Source organism: Anguilla anguilla, chromosome 6 (genome assembly GCF_013347855.1).
Source record: "Anguilla anguilla isolate fAngAng1 chromosome 6, fAngAng1.pri, whole genome shotgun sequence".
NCBI lineage: Eukaryota > Metazoa > Chordata > Actinopteri > Anguilliformes > Anguillidae > Anguilla > Anguilla anguilla.
In genome coordinates, this window is record NC_049206.1 from 50,958,919 (window position 1) to 50,982,524 (window position 23,606).

General features: G+C 40.4%; 2 protein-coding genes across 3 annotated transcripts in view; one reads left to right on the top strand and one right to left on the bottom strand.

Moving 5' to 3' along the window:
* Positions 1-3,613: 3,613 nt before the first annotated feature.
* tmem244 (transmembrane protein 244) lies at positions 3,614-13,308 on the bottom strand. The gene is made up of 7 exons (XM_035423219.1): positions 13,176-13,308; positions 9,833-9,902; positions 9,307-9,392; positions 7,409-7,485; positions 6,528-6,653; positions 5,271-5,315; positions 3,614-4,427 (listed from the first exon to the last, which is right to left on the bottom strand). The coding sequence occupies exons 1-7, from the start codon at positions 13,265-13,267 to the stop codon at positions 4,330-4,332; spliced, it is 594 nt and encodes a 197-aa protein (XP_035279110.1). The 5' UTR covers positions 13,268-13,308; the 3' UTR covers positions 3,614-4,329.
* Positions 13,187-23,606, top strand: part of l3mbtl3 (L3MBTL histone methyl-lysine binding protein 3) — a 34,902-nt gene continuing 24,482 nt past the window's right edge. The window contains exons 1-9 of one of the 2 annotated variants that reach the window (XM_035423217.1): positions 13,187-13,312; positions 15,178-15,296; positions 15,810-15,921; positions 17,196-17,364; positions 20,083-20,224; positions 21,059-21,143; positions 21,863-21,957; positions 22,830-22,934; positions 23,293-23,428. In XM_035423217.1, coding sequence (XP_035279108.1) covers positions 15,195-15,296; positions 15,810-15,921; positions 17,196-17,364; positions 20,083-20,224; positions 21,059-21,143; positions 21,863-21,957; positions 22,830-22,934; positions 23,293-23,428 — 946 coding nt within the window. In that variant the 5' untranslated portion in view covers positions 13,187-13,312; positions 15,178-15,194. Of the gene's footprint in view, positions 13,313-13,497; positions 13,768-15,177; positions 15,297-15,809; positions 15,922-17,195; positions 17,365-20,082; positions 20,225-21,058; positions 21,144-21,862; positions 21,958-22,829; positions 22,935-23,292; positions 23,429-23,606 lie in introns of those variants that run through there. The other variant, XM_035423218.1, reaches the window with a different exon arrangement.

Here is a 23,606-nt window from a genome sequence, read left to right on the forward strand (position 1 = left end):
TCGCTATATATTTGTCATGAACGAAAACTAATGTTCGTGTTAAGGTCTTTGAATACTTATAATACATTTGTATAACGGCATTGCAATAGTAGGCTATTGGTGATTTTTGCATTAAAGGCTTCGGGCATTTTTAGACGGTAACGGCTATTGCCAACAATCCTGTCATCTTCAGCCTTTTGCTCACGCTGTTTTTATGAACGTAGCTGTTTTACTTTGCAGGACACGTCAATAATTAATGACAATTCAAATGTTTTTTGTTTTCAATACCCTACAGACATAAACAGTATCTATTAATCTAATTAAGGGAACAACGCAGATTCTGACTGAAATCAATAATAGGCCATATTTTCATTTTAAGAACAAGAAAATGCGCAGGATTGCAAGCCGTATGTGGAAAGTTCTCAGTTCAGCTCGCAGGATGAGTTTGTCATTCGATCGGCAATAGCCATATCAGCAACGGGGTTTCCAGCAACAGAGAGTGCACACCACAGCGCCCTCTGCTGTCTTTTTCAGTGAATTCAATGTCTGTCCACCAACAGTAAATCCCTTTGTTGAAGATGCACAAAAAGCGGATTAGTTTTTTCCAACTGCTGGCACTTAACAGGAAAAAAAAATACGTAACAGCTTAACGGTTTCAACTCCTATATGTCACCTGCTAATATTTGTATTTATGCATGCATGGCGTGTTTTTTTTTTCAGTAAAACTGAGCGGACAATAGCCTATAACAATGTTAATACTGATACTCCACAGATATCAGGTGCTTAAGGTGAATGTAATTCTTTCAACAAAATGAAGTGATATACCTTATACAGCCAGACTTTATTTATTTATTTATTTATTTATTTATTTATTTATTTATGTCTTAGACGAAGTGTTGATGCTTTGCCAATCATTTTTATTTATAGTCCAACGAATACAATGCTGCTACACTGGAATTCAGGCTTCCACTTCGACAAACAGCGTAAACACCAAGAAACCCGTTGCATTTTCACTGTGAAGAAGACCATCCATATAATACAACACACTGAACACAGCCATCTGTTATACACAAAGGGCGCAGCTTTCGAGTTACTGCAGATGGGTTTGTTAGACGCTGCAGACAGTGGGAACACAAGTCAGGCCACGAGTGATTCTAATACTACCCGCGTCCCAATTCCGGGGAGTGAAAGAAGAACGCACAACAACGCGTAATCTTGGTCAGGAAACAATCCTCTACATTTAAACTTAATGTTTCCAAGCTCTATTATTGAATTAAGTATGTGATTAAAACGTGTTATATAGGCGAGTCTAAAAAAATAAAAACGTTTTCAATATGTGTACAAAGTGCTCTCTGTAAGTATTTAATTAAATAATTGCAAAATCTAGACATGCCGTTAAAAGTAGCCTATATCAAGTGATATCAACATAAAGTCAAGTTACAAAAAACAATATTGGCTATTTTAGCTAACGAAAATTAAATTATCTCGGTTCCAAAGCAATGCTACCCAGTGTAATTTAGATGAATTTTTATATCAGTAATTTTAGCGGCAGGCCCACATTTTGCCATTTTTATGTAATGACTTATAGATAGTGCTTTGTATGCTTGGGTAAAATTTTTATACTTTTTTAAATGTTTAAAACGTGTTTTTGTTGCGATATCGTTTCTTTTTATATTGTGTTTGTTATGAGTGACTGATAATAATAATAATAATAATAATAATAAAGCATATAAAGTTTGAACCCTTTAATAATCAAATCTTGGGACTTACATGTATGCACATACATACATGTAAACACACAGACATTGGCTCCTTTGATCAAGCTACTTTGATCAGACGTTGTTATTGGCAGAAGATGTAGCTACTTGTCCAATGGGGAGAATTATTGATGGTGGGACTGGACCATTTGTGATGACATAATTGCCAGGAAAAATAAGGCAAAAATAACCCAAGTTTGGGGTTTTATTGCGTGGGCATGTGATTTTGTACCTCAATTCTGTGTGTTTACACAAGGTCAGAGGGTGCTTAATGTTCTTAAGAACTAAGAGTCAGTCGTACTGTGGTTATTTCTGTGGGAAAACCCTGAAAAGTGCTAAAATCTCAGTGCTGTATAGGTATGGGGCATGCCGCCCCACCAAGCCGTAGCATATCTGCCATCCCAATACGTGGCTATCATTCCATTACCACAATGGCAATGGCATGGATTTAATTAGGACAAGCATATTAAACACTGATTATTCTTAGCGTCCAAGCTACCCTGACATCTAATGTAACCAAAGCATTTGAATCCCAGTTTTATGAATACAAAATGGAACAGTAGGCGATAAATTGAATTTCATCGGGTCTGGCTTCACACAAAGTGGTATAATTAATCGTAGGGTAATCTTAGGCTACATTCATGGTTTTGTACAGAGAGAAGCCTAGATGTATTTGTTTATGTTTTGGATCTGCTCTGTTGAAAACATTAGAACCAACCCATGCCACAGCCTTTTTGTACATCGGTACTGTCTTTCCCTGTATTTGATTTGCCATTTCTGCCAACTGCTTTATAATTATACAGTTTGGGTTAATGAAGTTCTGTATGACAAAATATGATAGGATCACAATACATCTTGACATATTTTGAATAGACCTACTCATATGATGACAGGATGAGTTTTAATTTTGAACCCTACATTCTGATGTCCTTACCCCGCTGGCATTTCTTGTTGTATTATGAATGCAAAACGTCATAACTGTAATTAGTCTGAGTGAAAATCCATTAAGGCTACAAGTGACATTTTTCTAAAAACTGCAGTGACAAGGCTGTGATAAAGGATAGTGAAACTGAACCCAGACAGGTAAGAGGTGTCGCAGCTTGCCTTCTTTTGAAAATTTTATAAGACGCAGATATTGTTTTTGCTGGTTTTAACTATATTGATATCATGATGGTCATTTTGATAAATATCACTATATCAAAAGAGATGGAGAGCATTGGCTGGCCACACAGTGATGCAAAGATCATCCAGTCTTGTTATACCTGAGATGCAGATAATAGACCAGTTTGGCAACCATGGTAACCATTGTGTTGTGGCCCAGCATTCCCTGGAGGGGAAGTGACGCCCTCGGCGGGGCTCCATTGAGTTGAGCGAGCAGGTCTTCGCCGCGGCAGACCCCTCCATGAGCTGCGTGGTTCCGACGTGCAGGCCACGGTCTGTCGATAGCCTCCCCCCCACAAATCCTTCCTGCTCTTTTTTGAGTAATCTTATTAAATGATTATTGCCCTCTTTTGCTGTGTCGTTGCATTCGCGGCGCTGACGGCAGAGTCTTCGGCAAGGAGAGGAGTAAGAGACAGAACCCCGGGAGAATGTCAAGATGAGATCATTCACATTTTCAGAGGTTCCAATTCAACATTAGGCAGCGTCCACATTCCATATTAGGCAACGGCAAACGTACAGAACTGGTCCATGTCTGTGAAGGATTCCCCCTATCAGGCCGGGGGAAGTTAGCGTATTGGGGTCAATCAGATTGTCAACCTATTATAAAGCTGTGTCAGTGGTTTGAACTATGACCTGTGCATATATGCTCGACTTCCTACAATGGTTGGACACACAAAGTAGTAATGACACCAATCTTGCAGCGAAGGAGTCTTTTGTGTCCACCATTTTAAATTCTAACCATTCTTAATCTGAGAGGATTTAACAGACAACAGATGAACAACAACAGATGTTCAGAATGCCATGTGTCATTCACATTAGCTTTCAGAGCCTTTACTATAAGAGATAGAAGACAATCATTTTTTTATGAGGAATGAATTATCTTTTTGAGTTCAGGCAAGAGTTTTACTTGACCATAAGAACAATGACTGCATATATTTATTCAAATTAATCACAACAAATAATTAAGACATTGTTTAAAAAGATGAAATAATTTCCATAAAGAAAGGGCTTGTACAAACCGTCTGTAGAGTGTCATCATTTTCACAGAACAAAACTTTTGTGTTATAGAATATTAAAAAAAGGCATAATGTTTTTCACTGCTTATATTGTCCTGTTATAGCACAACTTTCTGTTTTCCCTCTATAGAAATCTTACTGTTCTTCAGAAACATGTGAAACTGAAAGAAACAAATATGTTTACTTTTTAAAAAGTAAAACAAGTAAATAAATTATTTTGAAGCATTTATTATTTTTTCAAACAAATCTATATATTCAAAATAAAATGCACTAATATTCTGGAAATTAATTCGTATCAAAATCAGTTGGTATATACTTTTGTGTGTAGTGTAAAAAACAGTGTAGAAAAGAACAACATTGTATGTACATAACTTATGTAATAAACCTCTGTTTGACACAAATGTATTAATGTATTGTTAGAAGTTTTGGAGTTCAGCTGGATACACAAAATTATTCCTGAACAGCTTATAGGCCAGAAGTTGTCCCCCGAAGATCATCATCAGCAGTCCACAACCTAATGTAACAGGAAAGAAAATTGAATAAGCACAGATATTCTCTATGTCATCCGGTTATTAAATATGTATTTATAAGAATGTGCGCAAGCGTTATTATTTCAAGTAACAGGCCTGAACAAAATTTCACTCAATTTTATCACATTAGCATAACAGGCTGAAATATGGTCTGGAGAAATTAAACTAAAGTACTGTCAATCATGTAGCTAAGGTTTCTTTGATTAGCAAACAAGACAGCTTCAACTCAAAATAATACAGTTTACGCTCAGTGCTGGAACCAATTCCACATTAATTGTAAATGCAATGTGCTGTGTAGACAAGTTGCGTAACACATCTAAAAAGCTTTGTTTTTGTTCCTTACGTAAGGTTATGAATACAGTGGACGCTGAAATTAACTTTAAAAAAATCTCATGGTCCATGCTGAAGTGTCTGGTAAGACTGAAACTGAGCTCCAGTGTCCTGCTTCATACCAGACTAGGCCAAGTAATCTTGGGATGACATTTTTACAAAGGAGTGAGGAGTTTTGTGAGGAGTTTTGCCTTTGGAATCCTGTTAGAGCGTTTAATAGGAGGCCCCAGAAGAGAGAGAGATCATGACAACTTCCAGAGAAGGCTATGAACTCTATATGGACCTGCCTACTCTTCACAGAAAACAGCTGTAGCAACTGTAAAGCCAATTGATATCATCTAGCTCTACCAATTACCAACGGTGTGCAACCAATTTCCCAGCATGCAAAGTCTTTGGGGCTGTTACCAATTTAACCTCAAAGTTATACATGTCTGTTTTTTCCCATATGGGGATTTTTTGCATTCCCCACTTGCCTCAAATAAAATGCAATACTTTACCTAAAGTGATCCACCAATGTTCTGATGATGGGAAATCTGACATTACTGGAACAAAATACAGAGGAGAGAATATTTTGTGCAGGTTGCTTCAGACATTCAGAAAATATGTTTAGTTCTGAATTGTACTTATTTAAGAATCAGCCCATTCCTCGACAATGGAATTGTCTGAAAATGTTTATCATAGGCAACTGGTTAAAGTAAAGATTGCATAACTACCCCCAATTAAATTCCCATCGATTCAGTGATTAAATGTGAAAGCGTAGTTTATTTACTTTAATCCAATTTTTTGTCAGGTGCGTAATTAAGCTGAGATCTCCTTAGAAATAATAATAACTTCAAAAATTATATATATATATTATGTACATATATATATAATGTATGTATATATCTATATATATATAATATATACTGTATATAATAACTACTCGACTACTTGTCTAGAGTCATTCATTAAGTTTCTTTTGTCCAAAAGCCAGTGCTACAGTTCAGAATTAGATGGCGAGGCGTGGGCAGCAATAGCAGCATTAATGACTACTACACAGAGACACAAGGACCCTCAATATACACTGTTTGACACAATTATGGCAATATGGATGGCAATACCAGACAAAGACATAGCAGACAAATCAAACTATGGTTAAGCGGTAGTGGTAAACCATAACTGAACAAAGACATCACTAGCTTCCGCATTACTAGCACCATTACATTAAAATGAATAAAAGCATTATTTGAATTTGGATGGTATGTTCGGTATTTATGAAGACCAAAAATAACGTCTTTGCCTTTCAAGCCCTCATTTAAATTTGGCCTTCTAACATGCACTGGATCTGTGACCAATGTATATGAATAAATCTTTTAGATTTTTAAAAATGTATGTATAAATATCATACACAGTTATCCAGGGCAACAACCTATATAATAAAAGATAAATTAGATACTTTGATGATAAATATTGAAGCCAGCCTAATATAGGATGACGTAAATAGCTCACATTTTAAGGTTTGTCCATTTATAGTATACAGGTGAAGATTTCCTAAGGCTATTCAGATTACAAATATTAACCTGTGGTACCCCTGCAGTGCCTCTCCCAGATTTGGAAACTGCCCGATACTCAATCACTGTCCCCCGGGAACTGCATGTCCCCTGCTCTGTGCCAAAGCCAAATGCCAAAGGATCGATCTCTAATCGCCATCCAGCACGGCCGCCCCACAGCCTACATTTCCCAGCACTCCGCTCTCCACCAACGGCAGTACTCACCCCACATTGTTAAGCCGACGTGTATCAATGTGATGGTGATGGCGTAGTCCCACACCCACTCCTCCACAATCCATGCGAACATGAGGCCGGCCACAATGAACGTCAGTTCCGTGGAAATCACACTCACTGTGCAGCAATGTGTGAAACAGACACACATGGCGATGAGACATTAAAGGGAACCACCACCAACAGTCCACTGTTATGAGCAGAAGAGTCAAATTTAAGATAGATAGATAGATAGACAGATAGAAACTCACATCAAATAATTATTTCCAAAATAATTTTTTTTGCATTGTACTTCAAGTTGGTGTACCACAGTCAGTGTAAAAGGTTCTGCTTATTCGCTTCACTGATGAAACCAACTGCAAATTTGCAGAAAGGTAAATGAACCAAAACAAAAAACAAGTTGGATTCTGGATTGTTTAGTTTGTGAAAATCAGAGCTTAATGATTGCTCGTTCGTGACTTCCAATGCACTCTTTAGGGACTCTGTGAGCTCTCTGATTTGTTTAGTAACTTCAACTTACAAGCACATTGTTAAAAATAAATACTGAGTATGTTTCAGTTAATCTGTCAAATTAATTGCACAAGCAAAACAAAATGAGAAGTGAGGCTAGAATTTGAATTTAATGGTATTTAAACAATCTTTTACCCATTTGTCAGTAATATAGGGGTAAAAGCACCAACCATCATTTTTGTTTCTACGGTAGGCTGCATTTTGCATGAATATGACAATAAAGCAACTATTACAGGTTTCATTGTGATATAAAGAAACACGATGAGTCAGAATTGCATTAACATGAAGTCTAGGCCATTGCATTAGATTGCTGTTTTCAGCCTATTGTAGCTGATTGCCTGTATCATAATGCATGTAAAACTTACCTAAATATTTCGGATTTTGCCATGATGGTTGTGTTGTGTAGTCGAAGGGTGCCAGAAGTGTATCAACATCATTTACTCTAAAAAGAAAGGTTACAAAACAAAATAAGTCACAATACATGCAAAGAATATTAGTAAAATATGCTTTGTACTGTCATGTAAATGATTTTTATAAAATGTAGATGTCATGAAATATATATACTAAATGTACTGTACAGTGCAGTGAGTACGTATTTGGGCAGAGACACAATTTTTGTTGTTTTGGCTCTCAACTCAAGCACATTGAATTTGAAAATAATGAATATGAGGTTACTGTACAGGTTGTCAGCTTTAATTTGAGGGTAATATACATCCATAACAGGTGATCCATTTAGGAATTACAGCCATTTTTATACATAGTGCCAGCTGTGTTGTCTTTGCATCATTAGTTTGTGCACAAGAAAGCTAACAAAATGTCTAGAGTTGATTCTAGGGGTTGAATCTAGGTGAATTTGCATTTGGAGTCTGTTGCTGTTGTCTCTCAACGTGAGAACAAAATAAGTGTCAATGCAAGTAAAGCATCATGAGGCTTAAAACCAAATACAATGATCAGAGACACTGCTAAAACATTGGCTGTGTCAAAATCAACTGTCTGACACATTGTTAGGAAGCAAGAACACACTAGTGAGCTCAGCAATAACAAACGACCTGGTAGTCCATGGAAGACCGGGTGACCAAAGAATATTATCATTTGTAAAGAAAACCCAATTTTCAACCATCAAGAATCAAGAATACTCTTCAGAATGTAGACATAGATGTATCAAAGACTAACATAAAGAGAAGACTAGACTACTAGACTACACCAGAGGGTGGAGGGAGGGACAGATGAGACAAGTATTAACCTGCACAACGTGATTAAAAAAGTGGAGTGTAGAGGAAGAAAGGAACTGTTCATGATCCCCCCCCCCCCCCCCCCCCCCCCCATCTGTGAAACATGGTGTATGGAGGCAGTGTTATGGCTGCCACTACAACTGGATTACTGGTTCTCACTGATGATGTGACTGTTGATGGTAGCAACAGGTTGAATTCAGAAGTTTATGGAAACATCTTATCTGCTCAGATCCAACCAAATGCCCCAAACTCAATGGATGACGCTTCACCTTGCAGCAGGACAATGAGCCCAAACATACTGTGAAAGCACCCAAGGAGTTTTTCAAAGCCAATAAGCAGAAGGTTCTTGACTGGCCAAGTCAATGACCTATCCTGAATCCAACTGAGCATGTGCTCCACTTGCTGAAGACAAGACTGAAAGCAAAACAACCCAGAAACAAACAGGAACTAAATACTGGCTGTAGTACAGGCCTGGCACAGCATCACCAGGGAAGTTAGGCAGTGTCAGTCATCGAAAGCAAAGGATTTGCAACAAAGTACTAAATATGATGACTTTATTTCAGTTGAATTACTTATGTTCCCCTAAAATGGGGGGACTATGCGTAACAAGGGCTTTAATTCCTACATGAACGTGGATGTAAATACCCTCAAATTAAAGCTCACAGTCTGCCCTTTAACCTCATAGCCATCGTTTCATTTCAAAGTAAATGTGCTGACATACAGACAAAACAATGAAAACTGTTACAGTCCAAATACTTATGCATTGCACTGTATGCGCCACTGCATACTGCAGTTTAAAAAGTATAATAACTGGGAATAGTTTGGTGTGTATAGTGCATTTTTGACAACAGTTATAATGGTTTGTCAATATTTCAGACAAAAGCCTCATCATTTCCAGGGTCTGTTTGTGTATATAGGAAGTTGTCGTCACAGGAAGTGAGAGTCAATCACAAACCACAACACGTGTGGTCGACACAGAACAAAAGCAAGGAAGTTCTCATATATTGTGGATACTTGTCTATCTCTCTTACCTGAGTACTCCTATACACAAACTCACAATGATGTAGTACACAGAATAAAATGACAGAAAACATATCAGCAAGTTCTGGAGAACACCCTGTGGGAGAAAAAAATATTAGAAAATAAAACTCACCAACCATGTACATTATTTCGCACAGTCAGATGCATTATAAACCAATATATTCACATGCCTTGTAAACTTTACTAAATGTAAAATGTTCTGAGAGCAAAATTTCATTGTTTTTGGTTACAGACGGCCCTATGTTTTTTTGGAAACTTTATCATAGAACAGAAATCCTTTATAGGTGCAAATTTACTTTTACTTTTAATTGAACACTTGAGTTAACTGAATTAACTGAACACTTCATGTCATTAATAATCCCTTGTTTTTCAAAAGGAGCTGTTCCAGCCTCCACGATGTACAGCGAACCATACATAAACAACATGAACTCAGTGCCACTGACACAGACTGCAGTAAACATCGGATCAGGGCTCGCCCCTTCGTCTGACACATCCGAGAACGTTTTGCAGCTTTACCCGTGTGTCGACAATCTTGGTCTTGATTGACATCTGTCCATGACGCTTTATCAGAGTGGTCCCGCAACACCTGCAACAATAGTCGAAAAACATGAAGGGCTTCCGATTCTTTTACCAGAGCAGACATTAGCAGGTAGTTTGCTGCAGCTACGGGGGCTGGTCTTAACGGGATTACCCACATAAAAAGCCTCCGTCAATCTGGGATGGGGGGATAAAGCCCATCCTGAGGCCCGCCCCATTTTTACGGCCCATAAGACCAGTAAATATACCCTCCCGCAGGTTCTGTGCACACAGGTCGTGATGGGGGAATTACCTTTGTTTCATTGTGCAGGACATTAACTTAGTGTTGTTTCTGTTGGGGACTAAGTAGCTGATAGTACTGGGAAGTGCTTGTGAAGATCTAGTGCTGCCTTGACGTGGAGTAAATTAAATGCAATTAGGTCACACGTACTCTGTGGCAGAAGCTCCATAGAATGTTTGTTTTTAACCAAAAACCATTAGGAAGACCCTTGACATCACAGTCTCAATGAACAAAGATGGCTGCCATCTTGAGAAATGAAATAGGAGGACTCTAAGGGGCCCTACATAAATGCTCTGTCATAAGAATGTATGAGCTTTATTTGTACTTTGTTCTCATTCTTATAGGCTGAAAGGGTTCTCTCTCTTCTTGTATCTTGTAATTAATCTTACATGTTGCTTGTGGAAAACACACCATGCACTCCATGCTTAATATGTTTCTAAGTGATCTAATCTAGTGTCAAATATCTTTTGATAAATCAACATGTAGCTTGAGGACAATCAAGTAGGTAGTTTGTACGCTATTACAAACTAACTTGTATTTAACTAACATACGTTTTGTGGACAGGGTAACATGTAATTCATCAATCTAGTGTAGCATATAGTTTGTGCACTATACACGTTTTAAGTAATATATCATGCAGTTTGTGTGCAATCTAGTTTGTAATTTTCAAGTAATAAAACATGCACTGTACCTTTTGGGTAAACTTAACATATAGCTTGTGAGCATTTGAACATGTAACACGTAAGGAATCCAACATGTTTCTTTGGTTTCAACTAACGGGTATTGTAGGAAAACTAACATGAATTGTATGCACAAACATATAGTGTATGCACAACCTTATGCGCTCTAAAATGTAGCTTGTGGGCAAACATTTATCAAATAACGTTCAGCTTTTTGGCGATCTAAGATAGGCCTATTTTTAAGAAATCTAGCATGTAGCTTTTACCTCAGGGTTAGTGTTGCAACTAAGGTCCTTTCTAGAATATGTGCGGACCCTGACCAATTGGTGCACGTTTTGCAGTCCACACACCAGTCGAAAAAGAGGATGCCACACTATCACTGAACTATTACTCCAATCAGTGCAACTAACTTCATGAGAACAAAGAAAATTGATACCATTTCATGGTATTACCACCAATGTACTATTGTCATGGCAGACTATTTAACCAGTCAACTGAACCAGTATGTTATGCAACCTGATTATACATAATACCTTGCCTGCAGACCAGGTTTGCTGGATGGGTTTGGAGGAACAAAATGCTTTTCTTCTGTCTGGGCTTGTAAAGACACTTGCACAAGTTTGTTCACCATTTGCCAAGCTGTTTTATAATCTTCTCTTGAGACTCATGTGGCCAACCAACGTAGGTGGACTGATTGTGGCGAGATTGACAGTGTCACGTGGAATCTGACAGGGTTTGGTGAACCTTGACCTCACTGAGGGTAGATCTAGAGATAAGAACCTATCCCAACCCTGCTTTCCTTGTCTTGGGGGTCATTCCCATGGAATGGCTGCTATTGTCAGATGGCCAAGGGACAAGCATGGCTGCACGCACCCCTCTACCCATCATGCAACTGCTTACAAATATTGTGGCTGCTTTCCCCCATAGGGAAAAGGCACGACCAAAGGTGCATCTGAAAACTCTTAAGGCCACATCCCTCTCCTTCCTTCACCAGATCCATACAGTATGGATAAGTGAAGGCATTATGGTAGAAACCTCACCTACTCCATCAGTAGGGACTTATCAGTCAACTGACAAATGGAAGGAAGACCCAACTTCAGTATACTTGGATGGGACCCAGGGGTAGACCAGCTCTGGAGTGACTCACCCAAAATTTGTGATGGGGGATGGGGTGGATTTAAAATAATGTCACTGTTTTTAAACAAAGAAAATGGATAAAAGCTGGCCAGAAACCACCTAACACATTTGTGCACACAGTTTAGGACAAGGCCAGGAAAAACAAAAGCCTACATTTACCACCATTGCAGGCTAATGACAAGTCAAACCCCACCAAAACACACAGCCTTTAAAGATAAAAACCTTAATGGGTATCCACTGATTGGAACAACTAGTCATATGGTTTAAAAAAGGTCACTGGAAATTCAGTGCCCCAAAATGTGCAAATATAAACATAGATTCTCTCATAACTCAGAGGATACTGTGCCTTGCATATTTGAAGAGCATACTAACTAAATATATTGAACTATAGGTACATTTGATGTCTCAGAAATTATTTAGTTTTAATAGGCAAACCTTGGCAATGATCTCTTTATGTCTACTTCAAGTGACCTCGTGGATATTTCCCAGAAACACATTCCTTAGGAGAGAAAGTAATTCTGCACATTCCATTTCCTGTGTTTGAAATGCCCTTGTACTCATGTCTCACCGTGCACCACTGGATACAACAGACAATACTCTAAATGTCCATTCATGTGATACCTACTCTGTAATAAAAAAAGAATAAAACACAAACTGTGCATCATTATTATATCCAAAGTCAAATTATCGAAGGGTGTGAATAACTCTCACGTTTAAATGTGACGTTAGACATGGAAGCGTTCTTCTCTCACTGATACTTGAGTTCAGAATGTGCATTGGTAGGCCTGTAGTTCTCATAATTCCATGATTTCATCGTACATAGCTCAAAGCATACACCGTACCGAAGGCATATACTGCAATAAGCAGCTGAAAATATTACCGCGCAATGTAAATGCGAGAAACAAATGAATATTAACAACGGTTCAAAAACAGGTTGTTCAGTGACGCACCAGTGTATGTAACTAATAACCATTTCGCTAAATACGTGGAATACTGTTTCCTACTTCTTTGTACGGCAAAAACATCGGCGTTTTACTACTTCTGTAGCTAGCTTAAGATTTTATTTTTAGTAACAAAATGGTAACCGCGCTCTTTATATAATAAACAACGATATCCCGGTCCTGATTCTCTCACGACGTACGTCTACTTGCCGTCATTGTCGTTTTAAGGGGATAGCAATGCGGTTACCAATAGCTAATCATATTAAATGTTTTTGGGAGTCTACCAGCAGAAACTTTCGATCTTCGGCATCATGTGTTTGACTATGTAGCGAGAGCACCACTGCAAGCACTCGCTTGGTTCTCCGCTCATGCGCATTGACTACTGCCTGGGCAATTTGTCAGTACTCGTGGGAGAATTTGGGTAAGAAACATACAAATTTAAACAATTATACTTTGGAATAAAACTGTTTACGCAACAAATAGTTCCCTATAGAAACATGTAACGCGCCGTATTATACTTTCGTTTTAGGTTTTCTACGACTGAATTAGACTAAAACTTAGCAATAAAGTACAAAACGACTGGACGTGTCATCAATAATTTCAGCCAGGAAGAGGTTCAGTGTGATAGAGCATGAAATGAATTACACTATATATTTACAATAAAAGTAGCTACGAAAATTACGGGAATCGATGGGATATATGTTGCTGCACCTCTGTCGTTTCTTGGAGGCGGTTATTTAATGATTTATCCTACTCTTTCAAGAATAATGCAAGCTTTAGTGCAATTCCTTTCTTATGGCTGAGAAACAGCAGGAACTGGGCGCTAGTCAAACGAGCGAGACAAAAATATTTCAATCACCATTTCCTTCCAATAAGGTATCTAGACAGTTAAAATATCATTTTTGTTTTATTGCAACGTGTCTGCGGGCCTGCGGGTGAGAATTATATAGAGTATATTCCAGCTCCGCCATTTTGGGAAACTGCCTTTAAAAACACATTAAATAGTATCAGAGCAAAGAAAAGTGTTTATATCAGATACAATGCATGATCCGCGTCTTGCGCGGGGATGGTCCTTAGTATATGAAACATACCTAGTTCTGTTATTAAAAAAGAAAAATGTTTTGTTTGCGCAGAACTGAATATTTTATGCACACTCGTAATAAAAAGTATTTGAGGAGAGCTTGACATAAATATTAATAATTCTTAAAACAAACAATGGAAATATGACAATAGAAGTAGCTAGCTAAATATATTAAAAGGCAGTGTTCCAAAATGAACACCATCTTTGGTTTGTATTATATCGCCTATTTATTTTGCTACCAATAATTTAAAAAGTATTTCCGCGAAATGTATGACTATTATTTACATTTAAGGCTTATGGTTAGGAGAATAATGGTTAATAGCAGTTTTGAATACGATGAAAATGTCAGTTTGAAAACCTTAACTTTCTTATTTTCATAAAATCTCCACATCGATTTGAATTTAAATGTAGCCGAATGCCTCCACTTAATTTTACACAGCCAAGATGCGCGTATGATAAAACATACAATTAACTGCAACAAGTGATGAAAATTTTAAGCAATTCAGGAAGACAATCCCATTGATTAATGTTACCATTGATGCGTTAATTAGTAATTACATAAAGCCGTGTGATTTTTCTCCATTTTTGCTCAGTGATTTCATTGTTGAATAAGCTAAGGTCTTGAAAGTTTCAAACGCAGGATTGTTTTAACGTGGGCAACAGTGACCTCTAGTGGTATTTCATATGCTTTACGTTACTGTACCCATTAAAAATAAATGATAGTTTATGTACATATGCGTATGTAACAATGGAGCAAAACGTTTTTTAATACCCATATTACGTTTATTACGGCATTGCTTGTTTTTGGTCAGATTAACTGCAATAGTAGTTTAATTAGCTTTATCTTCTGTCTAGTAAATAAAAAAAGAACAAACATACTGAATGTTTAGTCATTCAGCAATGATCATATATGTAAATTATCCAGATGCTTTTGCCAATCATGTCCTATTGTACTCTTAATAGCTTCACTAACATTTAAGATACTTCTTCATCAGCAGTGGAATATGGTATCACAACATGGTAGCTTTATAAAACTCAACAATAAAACATTTACTTTTCATTTAAAGCACATCAAGAAGACCTTTGAGTGCAGCATTTAAACAAAAACACTTTATTATGATAAGACTGTTGGGATTTCATTGTAATTGAATAGGCGAGTGAAATCATAGGTTGTTTTCCCATGGTTCTGAATGGATCTGTTACAGGTTGTACCTTTCGTAACATGGAAGATTCGGCTACGCGTGCAGGTGCTCCTGATTTCGATGTCTATGAGGCGATGGACTGGAAAGATGGAGTGGGGACTCTTCCGGGGAGTGAACTGAAAGTATGTGGAGCAAGCTGACCCGTGGCGTAATCTCTCTGATAGACATTTTCAGCACTGCTTCGTTTTCAATGTCATTTGTGTTGAGATTTTGCACGTGCGATGTGTTTGCCATTATTTGAATACCCTAAATAATTAAAACGAATACCTGTATTGATAGCTTCTCTTTTGAAAGTGTTGAGTAGCAAACTAAAACACAAAGCTGCTGTGTTTTGACAGTGCAGTGTCAGTACAGCAGCTTTGAGCTAATGGGAAACAGTGGACTCGATACATGCACGGGCATTTGTGTATCAATGTGTGCTTACATCTATGTGTGTGAGTGTGAGTGTGTGTGTGTGTGTGTGTGTGTGTGTGAGGGTGCGTGTGTCTCTGTTTTGATTGTGGCTTTACACCTGAGGTCAACACTCGGTGATGTAGAAGCTTGAGCTGTTTGTCTCTGACCTTCAGTCACACTGGCCGCCTTCATGTTGGCGTGTCAGGAAATGTGATGTCATATCTCTGTGTTGTGCTTGTCAGTTTCGAGTGAACGAATTCGGGGTTCTGGAGGTCATCACTGATGATGCAGAGGCAGAGAGCGTGAAAAAGGCTCACGCCAGGACGACGTGGGCCGTCCCGACTGCTCAGGAAGGCAAGGCTCCTTTGTGCTCATGCACACACACTCATTCACACACGCACCCAGACCTGCACGCACACACACACGCTCACACGCTCACACACACAGACCTGCACGGACACACTCAAACGCACGCACACGCACACGCACACACACACACACACACATACATGTTCATATGCGCACATGCACATGCGCACATACATACACAAACATGCACACACACACATACATCCAGTATGCACCCACACGCACACAGACACACACACACACACATACTGTAACTTGCACTTGCGTACAAACAAGGAAAATATACACACATGCTATGGCAGTCAGTGTATCTGATCATGCGGGCATTGTATGACCTTGATTTAAATGGCTAGCACATGGTCAAAGTCATCTGTTGTGGTTGACAGTATGCCATGTTATATCTGTCTCATTTCATTTACTTGTCAGACAAAGTATGAATATTAGTCTTCAGAAATGGTTATAGATTATGCAGTTGACACCGTGTGAACAATTACATTTATTGCAACGGTGGGCATCTTGTAGTGTTCAGTTGAGCTTTGTCAAACTATGCTGTTTACTGATGAAGCCCTCAATAGATACTTTTAAGTATTTTTCCTTGATATTTCATTCTCAATAATAGAAACTCCAGTATTTCATGCTTGTGGCAAGCATTTTAATATGATAATCATTGTTTGCTCATAATTCTCTTTTTGGAAATGCTATACCATGGGAGTTTACTGGTGTCTGCCAAGGTCTAGCAGTTTAGAACAAGAAAGCATACCCACGCACCACTTTCCAAAACACTACATCCACTGCATTAATGAATGCATTATAAAAACCCTCTGTTTCCACTTTTGTGCTGCATATACACTGAACTACTGAATGAATTAGTGTCAAAGCTCTTTGTGGGAATAGGAATAGATTCTAATCTACAGCCTGGCAAGGCATCTAGAAACAAGCCCTCTTCCCACTCAGTGTTTTTCCATAAGCGGACAAAATCAGAGAGATTGAATGGTTTTGTTATGCGAGGCCTGATTTCTGGGTGCTCTTATTAGAAACAGGTTAACAGGTTATAAGACTGAAAGTCGGCCACAAACTGGGGCGACCCACATCCGAGCAGCCGGGTCGTCCGAACGGCTTTGAAATCGCGCCGCGGTCTCTCTCGCGGTCGGACAGCCCGCGCGCTGCTAACCGTTCTTAGCGACCGTCGGGGAAAAGGACGGGGGAGATCCGGAGGAGGGGAGCGCTGACGCGGGCCTCTCTCCCCCCCCCTCCCGCAGTGTTTTCGGAGGGCCGGGACCGGGCGGACGCCGGCGAGGAGAGGAAGGAGAGGCAATGGCAGAGGAGAGGACTGGTGTGCGTGCACTGCCAGAGGAAGGGGTCCCTCGTGGACTTCCTGCCCGACGGACGCCACTGCAGCGAGAGGTGCCTGCGGCAGGCCCAGCAGGAGTGAGTAGGCCGGACGGCGCTAATGTCACGCTAGCATCGCGCTGAATGTGAAGCCTTGTATTATTAATAAGGAAACTCTGTTATTGTATTTTGCAGTATTGATCTCTCCATAGTTGAAAGGTTTTCTTTAAAGTTTTGTTTTATTTCAAGCAGTGGTGGCTCGTTCAGATATATTTCTACATTCTGTGTCTCAGATGCGCCTTTTTCACTCAGCTGTACGTATACCATCAGCGGGTGTGGCTACCCTGGTGATGCAGAACACATATTTTTGGAAGACGGGAGACTGAGATTGTTGTGTCGTAGTTGGTGTGTTTGTTGACCATATTATCAGTGGGAATATCAATTTACCATTAAAAACTGTGACTTTATGGTGATGTCACCCTTCAACTGGAATTCACGCTGTTTTAATGTGGTCAACCTTCAAACATGCCTAAAATGTTCTGTTATAATGAAATGAAACAGAGGAGAATAGCATTTTAGCATAGGATCTTTGTCTAGTCATTTTTCTTTGTCTATTTTTCAGCACAAAACCATTTATCTAGAGCATGGAAAACAGAAGTAATATATAAAACAGTGCATTATTCATCCAGAGATTTTTGCAGTCACTGTGATGTTGTAAACATAGAGATTTCTTGGACTTAAATCAGATCAAAGCCAAAACTTTTGACTCCTGTCAAAGCTAGCAACAGAGTAGACTAATGGCTTTGAACTCAATTCAAATGAATGCAGTGAACCTTGCCCTGTACTGAGTTAGAACCTGAAGGAGAAGTTATCAAAAAATAACTGATAACTCTGTATGGAGAATGGGACCAAGGAAACAAAGTCTAGGGCATGGAAAGCACTATAAGCTGGGGTTGAGCTCTGTGTGTAAGGTGAAAGGGAAATGTATGCTTGTGTAACTGTCTTTATTGTTGCAGTTAAATGGTTGGTTGGGGCAGGTCACACTGAAAAGTGTTCAGTGTCTTTCTGAGGTTCAGGGAAACTCAGCAAATCTCCTTTTAGAGTTCTGAAGTGACATAGATTGACCAGTATCATATCGTATCGGTGACATTTAAAAATGAAACTGGGTAGAATGCTGTTCAGTGGTGATCTTAACTGAGAATAAGTATTAAGAGCAGGCATTGATTTGTGTTTCTAGTCCATCGAGAGATTGATCTTATTTTATGCTTGCACTCTGACCCTCTAATTTTTAGCTTGTCCCATATTTTCATGATGCTGTGTGGTTTATCTATTCGGTGTGACCCTACCCAAGAAAGGGTACCTAACAGAACCCAGACTCTACACACCAAATAATCAATGACACCATATTTAAGTAATGTTTGTTGCCGTACGAAGTTGTGGTGTGTCTGGTGTGCCTCTTACAGAGATCCCATTGTTCCCATGTCACTCCAAGTCGGCCTGCGCTCACACAACACAGTTTTTTCTTTTCAACCGGTCGATTTCAAAACCCCCGAAACTAGGGCCGCCGCCGCCTTCAGGTCGAGCGGCTTTGGCGGACCGAAACCAAAGCCTCCCCCTCTTTGCGCGCGCGGTCGCCGAGGGCCGTTCCCGGGGCGCGGTGGGACGCGGTGATAATTTCGCGGGTTGTTAACGTAAGGGCGCGCTACGCAATGCTAACGCGAGCAGCGAGCCGGAGCAGGCCGGCGCTGCGTTGCCGTGGGCCGCGGTCCAGCGCGTGCATCCATTGTCTTAAGAAGGCGGCGCTGCCAAGGGAACGTTCATCTTAAAGTGGTAGTCCCTCCAAGGGTTTTCGCACTGCCATGGCAACAGCAAATGGGGGGAAAGAAAGCATAGTTCCCGGTTGTCAATTTGTGCATTTTCTCAAAGAGAGAAATAACAGCACCTAGTTTAATTAAATGCCATAATGAAACATGTATGGTGCTCGTGGCATTTTTTTTTAGCACAGTTATTTTCATATTAATTTGTGTTTTTTGCCAGTTTGGTGAGAATTGCGTAGTCCATTGGGGTGGCAGTAACATGAGAGGGAAGGCCGTTCACACTGACCCTAAAAGCTGTTGACCTTCCCACATTTTTACTTTTGTCAAGCAGCCACAAAATTACAGGTAATGGGAGTTCAAGGGTATCTCTCATTTGTCTTTGGAGGACTAAGTGCATTTTAGGTAATTGTAACAGTCAGATGAAGTAGCCTTAATAATGCCTCTTAATGGGCTACTGGGAACAAAAGCATTGTTTTGCAGTCTATTGTATTTGCCACATTCCTCACATGAGTTTCTACATGTGAATTTTTCCTGGCAGTTTTATAAACACGTGATTTCCTCTGACCAGCCAGACCTTTCCTGTCCTGCGTTTGGCTGCGGTTGCTCTGAGGTCATAATGCATTTGGCTGCAATTTTCAAGGTCAGGACAGCCATTAATACACCGCAGACGTGTTAAATGCATTGTAGATGTGTCTAATGCTTTTTCAGCCTGTTAGTATTAATATAATCATAATTGCAATTGTGTTGTCACCGCATCGGTTGATGAAACGACCTGCTTAATCTAAGCTAGGCTGTTCACAACAGTCTCCCATGTGCTATTGTGTGGCATACTGTCGTTAACTAGTTTTTAAGGCCTTCAGTATCGGACGGTGTAAAGGACAATTGGCCAGTACAAGTGTTCTGGAATCATTAGGGAAATGACATTCCATTAGCGGCCGCTACATATCTGACAGTAGAAATGCAATCAGAAATAAAAGCGATTGATGTCTTTTGACCGCAGAGAGCAGAAGACCAAGAGAGACGCGCCCAAAAGCAACGGGGAGGTGCTGGGTTCGAGCCGTAAGAGACCCCTCCAGAGACAGGAGAGCGCCGCAGAGGAGACGGACAACCCGCCGGACGCGCCGGACGACGACGAAGACTACGTAAGGCCTTCTTTCCCCGGGGACCCGTCACCGGGTCGCTTTGTCACAGACGCCTGCCATTTTTTTTCCCAAAGCCGCTCAATGTGAATCATCCGATCGCTTGATTAGGCAAGGCTGCGCGTTCGTTAACGCTGTGGAATTATTCACCAAGGTCACGCTGATTTAGACAAAACACGCCGGCTTTGTCTCTCTGCCGCGTTTACGCAGCCTGATAATTACACAACGCATGCAGACAACTGTCGCTGGAATTATGCGGTGATTTTATGCGGAAGTGGCATACGATGTTAGACTGGTCTCTTGCAAGGACTGTTATTGCAAGTCTGTGATACACTTCTGCTTTTGTTTCCTGTGGGAGTACATTGCTTTTAACAGACATTCTGATTGGTGGTTTTGGGCGTAAGACAGTGTCATAAACATGAATTTATAATGATCAGCTTTAACCCTTTGAAGAGAAGGTTTTGTTTGGAATGTTTTTTCCAAATTCTAAGTCAGCGTTCCAAAACTCCATTGCTTTCAATCACCAGCAGTGATTGTTACGTCAGCGTTAGAATGTTCAGTTAAGAACACACTAATCACACATTTGTGATGTTACACCTTAAAGGACTAAAACTATTTAATTAGATATAGATTATAGATCATATAGATTTCACCAATTCTGAAAATGAATTGATAATTGTATGAGAGTCATTTACAGTCTAAGTATTCCTGTAGTTAGTTTTGTTATGTTTTTTTTGTTATGTGTGTGTGTGGGGGGGGGGGGTTTTCCTTCATTTGGTCATGTGACATGGGAGCGCTCTGCCGTGGGTGAGCACTGTGCGCCTCTGCCTCGAACAGGAAGAGAAGGCAGACAGGAAGACGACGCGGGGGCCGCAGCGAGGTCGGAGGAAGCGGAGAGGAGACGCGGCGCTGCTGAAGCACAGTGAGTGCAGACGGCGCCGGCGCGGCGCGCGGAGGGGGAGGCTGCGCCAGCGATGCCCGTTCCCTGGCGCTAACGCCGCCGCTCGATATACTTTCTCTTTCCCACAGATGGATTTCCTCTCCACAGGTTCGATTTTTACCCCCCTTTTTAAACCATCTTTCGACCATTTTTTGTTTTATTTTCCCTCAGTTCTCTGTTGTGTTGGCAGGCCTGTCTCTCCTATTGCCACTGAGCTCTCTGTAGGTTTAGGAGGGTTCAGACAGGGACACCTCCTCCAAAGCTTGTCCTGGCTGGAGCTGCTTTTTTTCTTTTTTGTGGCCCTCTGGTGGATCTGCGCGGTCATTGCGCTTGATGGGTGCACTTCACCCGCAGCTGGGGTAGACAGAGACTGCCGGTGCACTCCGGCTGCAGGTCCCTGGTCAACCTGAGGAGGCTCTGTTCTGCAGGGAGGGAACAGGCCTGCTGACCATACCCCACCCGGGAAGATGGATAGACAGTCTGCACTGGTGCTGATTCAATACCTGACCCCAGGGTGTATTCCTGCACTAGGAACCAGTACTTCAGAAGGATGAGCCACCTGACCGACCCATTAGCTGATCTTTTAAAAAATGAATCTACACTTCATTTTGAGGGCGCATGTAGTGATTACAGTTATGTTGAAGCCTGCCATGTTCTCTGGCGCATATTGACAAACTGACCGACTGATGTTTTTTTTGCAGCTGTTCCATATGGAGGAAAGAAGAAGTCGTGGTGCTGGGCCTCTTACCTGGAGCAAGAGAAAGCCATCGCTGCTCCCACCAAGCTGTTTAAAGAGGTCAGAGCCGGGCCTATCCACAGTCGTTGGTGCTCTTTATTTCTGTTAATATATGGCCTAATTGTGTTTAGATTTTTTTTTTAATACGTCATCTCTGTGAAGAACTAAAATGTGGATGTTTTGGGTGAGCCTAATTAGATTAGCTTTTATCTGGACAGTTTTTGTTGTTTTGACTCCTGCGCATTTGAAATGACAGTGAATGTTGCATCCTCTCGTCTGTGTGCTTGGGTATGTATGGCTGCTACTGGAACTGGCTCCCTTGTTTTTATTGATGATGTGACTGCTGAGTTAGCGGCAGGATGAATACTGAGGTGAAGCATCTTATCCGCTGAGATCCAACTAAAAGCCTCAAAGTCATTGGACAGCACTTCACCTTACTGCAGGACAATGAGTCCAAATACAGCCAAAGCACAGAGCCAAAACTAAAAAAATTTTGTCACAGTCCAAATACTTACAGGCTGCACTGTATATATTTAATACAGTGTGATTAAAAAAAAATGTAATCCATGTAACCTCAACTGAATTTATTTGTCATTAAAAACCATTCAGTAAATACATGTGAAAATGCATGCATACAGTATTAAGCAGGCAGGAAAAGTTGTCATAGACTGTCAGCTTCCTCCCTTGCTGATGCTGAGATGCTGAGGCTGAATCTGACATAAACTCATTTACCACCCTCTGCAGCATAATGTGAGTCCACTGCAACTCAATTAATTGTACTGTTGATTTTTATTATTCTGGCTAACATAACCGTGTGCGCTTCATATAATAGAAAATGCTTTCAGTGAATTGATGCGCTTAATCTGAAAAGGTGGTGTTAGAGAGGTTGGGAGGTGGGTTGATTAATAGGTGAGTTTCTATTTCAATTCCAGCACCAGTCCTTCCCGCAGAATAAGAACGGGTTTCGGGTTGGAATGAAGCTTGAAGGAGTGGACCCAGAGCATCCCTCTATGTATTGTGTGCTGACAGTTGCCGAGGTAACCACATATGCTATACAGTATAGACAGCCAAAGCCCATCTCTTAAAAGATTCAACACTGAACTTCCCTGGAAGTTCATAGAAAATATTTTTCACTGTACACGGGCCTGTGAACAAAGATTGGAACAGCAAATAACAAGTGAATGAATGAAACCATAACGGAAAACAATTAGGTGCAGGTTTTCTCTACTTACATTAGGTGAGCTCTTATATGTGACAATGATATGTACTCACCAAATATTGTTTTAGAAATCTGCACCTATATCTTTTTTATATATCAGTCCTTCAATCCTGCAATAGTAGAACAATGCAAAACAATATATGAGGATGACCATTATTACAAATGTCTGCCTGTAGGTTTCAGGCCACAGAATCAGGCTGCACTTTGACAAGTACAGCGACTGCTATGACTTCTGGGTAAATTCCAATTCTCCGGACATCCACCCGGTGGGCTGGTGCGAGAAAACGGGACACAAGCTTCACGCTCCGAAAGGTAGGCGCTGCACAGTCAGCGAAGTACGTTTGAAAAATTGGCGAAAGATGTCGAGGCACTCTGCGGGAGACATAAAACATTCCAGCGTTCGCAGAATTATGTCTTCAGAGATTCATAGAGCTGTGAACGGGCAGAGGATCAGGGGAAGTGGAGAAGTCGAAAGTGCAGGTGTTTTTAT

What these genes read in the sequence shown, in the direction of transcription:
- tmem244 (XM_035423219.1), bottom strand. Translation starts at nt 13,267, where the DNA reads ATGCGCATGAGCGGAGAACCAAGCGAGTGCTTGCAGTGGTGCTCTCGC. An exon ending in TTGTGTATAGGAGTACTCAG is followed by an intron (nt 7,486 to 9,306) that starts GTAAGAGAGATA and finishes CTTTCTTTTTAG; the next exon opens with AGTAAATGATGTTGATACAC. An exon ending in GCAAAATCCGAAATATTTAG is followed by an intron (nt 6,654 to 7,408) that starts GTAAGTTTTACA and finishes ATTGCTGCACAG; the next exon opens with TGAGTGTGATTTCCACGGAA.